The sequence below is a fragment of the Loa loa genome (genome assembly GCF_000183805.2).
Source record: "Loa loa unplaced genomic scaffold supercont3.334, whole genome shotgun sequence".
Taxonomy (NCBI): domain Eukaryota; kingdom Metazoa; phylum Nematoda; class Chromadorea; order Rhabditida; family Onchocercidae; genus Loa; species Loa loa.
Window position 1 is genome coordinate 14,482 of NW_018108514.1, and position 8,033 is coordinate 22,514.

Consider the following 8,033-nt stretch of genomic DNA (forward strand, 5'->3'; position numbering starts at 1 on the left):
CAATACAATCAATAAAAAAAAAAGGTTAGAGGTACGGTGGAAAGTAACTTACCATTTCAGCATCATTACCAGAATCATCAAATGTGATAACATATTGAATGATAAGAAATAAAAAAAATAACTCCAAGACATCATTTGTTGCTAGCTATCAAAGTTAAAATAGAATTAGTTCATTTGAAACTTTCACTCTTTTCATTTTTCATTTATCTAAAATCTAAAGAATGGGTTAATTGAATGAATGAATGAATGAATGAATGGATGGAGAAAGAAAAGGATGATGATCGGAGCAAATTTTAACAAATTTCAACAAATTTCAATCATTTGATTCTATCATTTCAGCTTATACTACTGGCATATTTCAGAAAAACTTTTACTTTCTTAAATTGAAATTTTTTTTTCTGAATTTTTGTTTTACTTCACCATTTGTCATTATAATAAATTAACTTTAAAGGAAAGAAGAAAAAACTTATTTCAAATTTCTTTTATATTATTTACTCGTATTTATATATGAAAATTTTTGCAATCATTTTGCGAACTTCTACTATTAAATTTTTGGAATGAATTTAATTCGAACATTTTTTATTATTTAATTTCTCTTTTGAGAATCACTCTCACAAAAAATTGGCAAAAAATTTGGAAATGATAAGTAAATGAATAGGGAAATCAAATACTGTATATATATATATATATATATATATCATATTCATTTCCATATCATCCTAACGCTTGATATATGTGGTCAAAATTGTGCATATATTAAAAATTGTGCTAAATAATTTAATTATGAGGAAAAGAATTGTACAGATTAGAAGTGATAACAACGTTATAAATGACTACTGATTAATAATAAATTAATATTTACTTATTTTTTATTTCATTTTCTCATATACTTCAAAAGAAAAAAAAATTTGTGAGAGAAAAAAGAAAAAGATTAATGAAATTTATGAAAAAAAAATTTATGGAAAAAAAATTGATGAAATGATAAATCGATGTGAAAATGATGAATGAATGAATTGGAAATGGAATACTGATTGTTATTTTCTTTTTCTTTTGTGACCATAATTTCATTTTTTTTCGTTATTATGTTCTTTTCCATATCATCCTAAATCCTGATATTTAATTCATTTACTTGTTTTTTCATTAATTTTAAAAAGTTTTTAAAAGTTTCAAATTCTTCCATATGATATTCTTCCTGATAAAAGTATTGGTTGCATGCGGTACGGTTGTTTCAATTGTGTCAATATTTTGCGCTGAAATAATTTTTGCTGTAATGTTTATTTGGTTATGTAACCCATCGCTTAAAATTCTAAAAAAATTACCGCAAAGATTACACGATTTAAGAAAATTTATCTAACATTCGCATCTGAAATGATGAGAAATAAAATCAGAAATGTTATTTCAAATGAAAAAATTGCACCGAGAATGCACAAATAATTTATAATTTTCTATAATTTCAAATAAAATAATTCATAATTTGATTCACAGCCTTCGTAATTTTAAACCCACAATCTAATTCATAATCTTAATAATCCATAATTTTTAAAATTTCTCCAAATTATTAATTGCATCGCTTAATAGCAAGTAATTATTGATCGGTAATTACTTAATAGCAAGTAATTACTGATAACTAAGCAAACAATTTGCACTGGTAAAATTGATGTTAGCTCAAAAGCGCAAAATAAAAAAGCTAAATTAAAATGCGAAATTTTTATTTTTACTAAAGTAATGTTGAAATTGATAGGAATATGAACGAAGAAACAACATCAATCTTACGACCGGGTCAAACGTTTACTCATCGTGATAGAAAATACAAAATACTAAAGCAAATATGGCTTGGACCATTTAGTGAAGTAATGATTATTAAAGATGTCAACAGTAATGAACAATTTGCAATGAAAATTGAAAAAACCAAAGATCCACAAAGGTATCTATGGATTAATAACAATTTGGTTCGATTAAAAAAATCTAAAAATAATCAGCTCATTCTGAATCATGAGTTTGAATCAGAATTCATTTTGAATTAAAATCATTTTGAATCATGAATCACGAACGTCTTGAATCGCATTCAATTCTGAATCAGCTTACTTCGATCAAGAGAAAAATTCCCATTCATTTTATATTCTTATATCACTATGATGAGGCAAAATTACGGTTTGCATCACTTTGATGAAACGGAAATATATGTTATGTACAAAACTTGATGAATTAAAAAGATAGAAGGAAAAGGTGAATGAGGGATTTGTAAATACTCTAATTTAATCCCTTAAAACTACAAGTGACGAAGTATTTGATGTTAAACATGAAACTAATCAACCAATATTTTAAAGCTAAATCAATTTCATGCATTCGTATAAATTTCAGAAATGACCAAACATCGGTTATAAGTAGAATCAATAACCGGTAAAAATTTTTTTTTTGAATTCAGTATTCTTATAATATTATAACAAATAGATGACATTAATGCACAAATAAAAACATTTGTTATGAAAATAAAAATTTGTTTTGTTTAATTTGTTATTTGTTTAATTTGTTATTTGTTATTTGTTTGTCATTTGTTATGTGACAAGATAAAATCAGTACATAACAATCAAAGATTAAGATGTATAGTATAAACGCATTATTAGTTCTAAGCAGTAATTACTTATAGCAATCAATTAAATAAGCGATAACGAATCAAATTTTTGTAATACAAAACAAATAAATTAATTAATAACTTTGCTCATTTCACTAATTACTAATACGAGAAAAATTCTTATTGCTTTTTAGATCAGTCCTAAAATTGGATGTTTTTGTATTACGTGAATTTCAAAATACCAAAACAATTGGTATGCCACAATTAATTGATCAGGGACGTACTGATCAAATTAAATATGTTATCATGCAACTTCTTGGTCCTGATTTAGATAAATTACGTCGTTGTTTACCGGGCAAAAAGTAATAGTTTTTTTCTTTTATTTTTTAGTAATAGTTTCTTTTAAAACGTAATAGCTTCTTTTATTTTTTTTTAGAAATGAAAAAGAAAAATTAAATTATTAAAAAATAATTTAAATAAAAAATTGAAAAAATTAAATTTAAGTAAAAAAATTTTTTTAAGTATAAAATTTAAATGAAATTTAGATTCACTTTAACAACAGCACTTCATCTTGGCATACAAACATTAGATCGAATTGAAACATTACATGATACGGGTTGGCTTTCACGTGATATTAAAGCAAATAATTTCGCAATTGGTTTAAAAGATGATAATCAAACAGTTTACATTCTTGATTTTGGTTTCGCTAGACGATTCAGGTAAATGATGATAAGCGAATAATTATCACATATCATGCTAATTTATTCCTAAAGTATGAATATTATATTAAATGCAGCAGATATTTCATACTTCTTTGCGTATTTCTGTCATATCATGTCATGTCATCTTTGCGCATTTCTGTCATGTCATGTCATCTTTGCGCATTTTTGTCATGTCATGCATCTTGCATTCATGAAAATTACTTCCTTTAAAGATATTCACCTTAAATTAGTACATTAATTTATTTTAAGTTACAATTTTAAGTTAAGTTAGAACAATGTTAAGATAAGTATTATCAATTAAACAAAGAAAGTATATGTTTCATTTTAGTTAAAGCTATTACATTAATTTAATATTATTTAAATAGAATAGACAAAAAAAAAATTTCGAAAAATTTTGCAAAATTTTGTAACAATTTGAAATTAATTATAAAACTGGCAATTAGATTAATTAGTAATTTATCAAACTTTTTTTGTTCTTTTTTTTAAATTTAAGAGATAAAGATGGTAAATTTTATCAACCACGAAGTTCAGCTGCTCTCATAGGATCCATTTATTATTCATCGTTAGCAGCGCATGCATTTAAAGATCAATGCCGAAGGGATGATATTGAATCATGGTTTTATATGGTTTGTGAATTTATTAAAGGTAAATGACCAATTTTTGTTTTCTTTTTATTCACGTAAATCTAACAGATCTCACGTACTATTCACTTTCGTTTGTTTTTTTCGCTCACGTAAATCATAGCAGATTTCACATTTCATTAATTTTTGTTTTCCCTTCACTCACGTAAACACAGTAGATTCCACGTGTCATTACTCAAATCGATATAACAGATTTTGCATATCATTCATTCTTTTTTTTTTTTTTTTCTCTTAACAGAATAAGTTAAAAGTACATGCATACTATTCATAGAGCTAGGTTACTTTTCCTATTACTTTCAGCTCTATGAAAGTAAGTTCACGTAAGTACGTAAATGAATTTATTTAAGTGACATTACGTATGCAAATGTAGCTTTCTAACATTTTATCATTTTTCTTTTTTACTAAACTTTATTTCATACAGTCATATATATTGTTTAAAATTTTATAATTTAATTTTATAAGTAACATTTGGAGAAACAATAAATATTGTTTGAAAAGGATTAGTATTAATGATAATTATCATGTTAATTAATTCACTTATCACTTTTATCACTTTCAAGTAACGATATAAAGCTTATCTTTCATTCTATATTAATGTATTAAAAATACAACGATGAGATTTAAATGATTGAGATCAATGATTATATAAGTTTGAGAATTTTAATTTATTAAACAATTATTTAGGTCCACTCCCATGGGCAAATGCAGATGTTCGAGAAGATTATTTGTTAATTGGTGAATGGAAGCGTTATGCAAGGATGAGTGGACGATATGAGTTACTTAAAGGAGTACCGGAAGAATTTGACAAAATATTGGAAATGATTGATAATATAAAGTATGTATTACAATATGAAATCATTTTTTTTTTAAATAATCAAAAAAAAAAGAAAAGAAAAAAAGAATGAAGGGAAAAAAGGAACGAAAATGACTGCAACAAAATTTCTTGCCAATAATTAATTAACCTATGGCATAGGACAACATTAATTAATAGTATGGGTGATAATTATGTTAAGTTAATCCACAGGTTATTTAGGAATGAATGTCATACAATAAATAAGCATACTGTTAACGTTGATAAAATGCATCAATTAATTCATTCAATTAAGTAATAATTAATTGAAAAGGAAAAAAAATGATTTTTTTTTCTGTTTTGATTTTAGAAAAATCATGCAATTTCAATTTACCAATTTATAAATTGCAGTATTTAAAGTTTTTGAAATTTGCAGATATTTTGAACGACCAGATTATCGAACATTTCGTAAATTAATCAATAATGTTTTTATCAGGTTAAAGGTAAAACATTTTGTTACTGTAAAATTGGAAATTTGTTTGAATCTTTTACATTTACAATTATTCGAATATTTTCACAAAAAGAAAAGCATTCGAAAGAAAAAGTTTAACAATTCTGGATGTAATTGCAAGAACAACAAATTGCGGAAATTTTTTATCTTAATTATTTAATTTCTATTCAAATTTTTTCATTAATTATTTAATTTGTGAGTAATAAGTTTTAAATTTATTGAAATTGAGAAAAAAGTATTTAATCCTAAATTATCATAACTTATCATTTAATCACTTTCAATAACCCGTATTCATTACTTATTCATTGAATTTAATGAATTCATTATTTTGAAATTAAATTATTAAGATAAAAATTCGTTTTTTTTTCATATTATTTAATATTGCATCATTTGGATTAGTTTATTAATAATTTGATAGTTTTTGATCGTATTTATTCGTTTCATCTAATCAATAATGTATTAATTGCAATTGATAACATAAAGTTGAATGTTTGTTCGTTTTTTATTTTTAAATAACTTTTTAAAATAAATAAATAGTCGTTATTTTTTTTGTTTATCGTTATATTTTTTTCAAAACTTATATTCTTAAGCTTAATCAAAATGCACCATTTGAATGGCAAACAAATCCAAGTCTTATTCAAAAAGCATCATTAATCGGTGATCAAGGTCAATCATGCTTTATTAGCTATCGTCTACGAGAATTAACCAGAAAACCGGATGATATGATTTTACTACCGTGATTTTTACCATATCATATATTATAGGAATAATTTAGTAGTTAATTATTCCAAATTCCTTATTCAAATTTTTACATTTATTGCTTCAATTACAAAATTTTTATGAGTAATAAGTTTTAAATTTATTGAAATTGAGAAAAAAGTATTTAGTAAAAAAGTATTTAGTATGAAAATAAAATGATGTGTCTAAGAGTATATGCAGTTGCATGAAATAAAGAAGGTAATATGTCCAAGGATGCATGCAGTCGCATCATGCAATTGCATGAAATAAAGAAAATAATGTGACCAAGTATGCATGCAGTGGCATCATGCAGTTACATGAAATAAAGAAAATAATGTGTCCAAGGATGCATGCAGTCGCATCATGCAGTTGCATGAAATAAAGAACGTAATATGTCCAAGGATGCGTACAAGTTGCATGAAATAAAAAAAAGCAATGTCTCAAGGGATGCATGCATTTGCAATATTTCTAAATTCTATTTAATAAGATTTTTCTTTTTTTTTTTTAATATATGCAAAATTGTGACAAATATGACGAATGTCAGAAATTTTTTCAATCCTTTAAATTTTTTGTATTTCATCTAAATTCTTTGTGCTTTTTATTTTCATTAGTATTCGCTCTTTTCCTTTTTCTTTTTTTCCGTTTTGAAAATAAAAAATTGCAAGAAAATCACTGTCATCCATTTTGTAAATTTACAAATATCAGTGCCTGAAAGTTTAATTCAAATATTTTAATTAGCAATTTTTAATGCTGAAAATTTAATTTGAATTGTTTAAATTTGTAATTGTCAATACGAAAAGTTCGATTTAAATGTTTCAAAAATAAACCTTTCCAGTTTTTTTTTCGTCATCTTATCCTGTTAATTACTTTTTCTTTCGTCTTTTCATTTTTGAAAATTAATTTTGTAGATATTATAAAATTAAACTTGCAACTATAACAAGCTGACAAAATAAAAGCCTTAATTAATTATTGCTAATAATTTCTTTTTTCGTCACCAATGCTTTCACTAGTGCTTTTTTTGACATTTTTGGCATCGAATAATATGAATAATTGTTTAGAAATAAATCAGTAAACGGTGGTGACAAGTTTTTGAAATGCAATTTCAATATTTATCAAATCAATGATGGAATGTTCAAATTGCATTTTATAAAAATGAGAAATTTTAAATTCTAAAACAATTATCCTAGTAAATTATGAATTACTAATATTTGATAGATTAATATCATTGATAATATCAGATGAATGATATTAGATGGTTGGAATACTTTTTTTTCTTAAAAAAATTAATTAAAATTAAATCGCAATTTACATTTCAATAGCTATACTTACATCAGATAAGATAAAATATTTTTTTACTAAAATATTGCCCAATTTTCGATCAATATTAAAACAAACATAATTTTTAAATTTTCATTGAAATCCTATATCCTACTATTTCTTCTATGTAAATATTAATCAAATAATTTTATTAAAATTTGATGAATTGAAAACTTTGATAGCTTATATTTTGCAAATGATACAAAAAATTTGTTATCAAAAAGTAATAATATAAATATGAGAGTAGAGAGACATACAAAAAAAAAAAAAAGTATTAAGATAAGAAAAGAAATCCAATTAATATTGTATGCAATAAGTGATAGCTATGATATTATAGATTACATGATTGTATATGATATGTGCTGGTCTGCTTTGGCATGCAACGATGTACTACGTATGTACAGTGTGTTAATTTAGTCCAGTGATTTCAATTATGCGGTTCAATAAATTATGGGTAACAAATATTGAACGGTACATCGAAGCCGTGCCACATTCGACCGCAATTTTTTCCTTTTCTTCCTTCGTTTTATTTTAGCTATTTGACAAATATGATGAACTTTCAATGCATCAAATCTCATATTTATGCTTTCAACCAATGATTCACAACTTTTCTTGACCACTGGTCACTTTGGCTCTTTTATTTCCAGGATAAATCAGAAAGTTTAAAAATAATAAATTCTGTTAATTTTAAAATTAAACTTTTAAACCTAAAAGTAAAAAAATTTTTTCCAATATATTACTT

The 8,033-nt window shown here is 24.4% G+C and overlaps 1 protein-coding gene across 1 annotated transcript; it reads left to right on the forward strand.

Moving 5' to 3' along the window:
- Nucleotides 1-1,745: 1,745 nt before the first annotated feature.
- Nucleotides 1,746-5,976, forward strand: LOAG_10728 (CK1/WORM6 protein kinase; the record flags this gene model as incomplete). Its single annotated transcript, XM_003146252.1, has 7 exons — nucleotides 1,746-1,924; nucleotides 2,767-2,934; nucleotides 3,118-3,291; nucleotides 3,788-3,939; nucleotides 4,620-4,770; nucleotides 5,162-5,228; nucleotides 5,827-5,976. The coding sequence occupies 7 exons, from the start codon at nucleotides 1,746-1,748 to the stop codon at nucleotides 5,974-5,976; spliced, it is 1,041 nt and encodes a 346-aa protein (XP_003146300.1).
- Nucleotides 5,977-8,033: the final 2,057 nt, after the last annotated feature.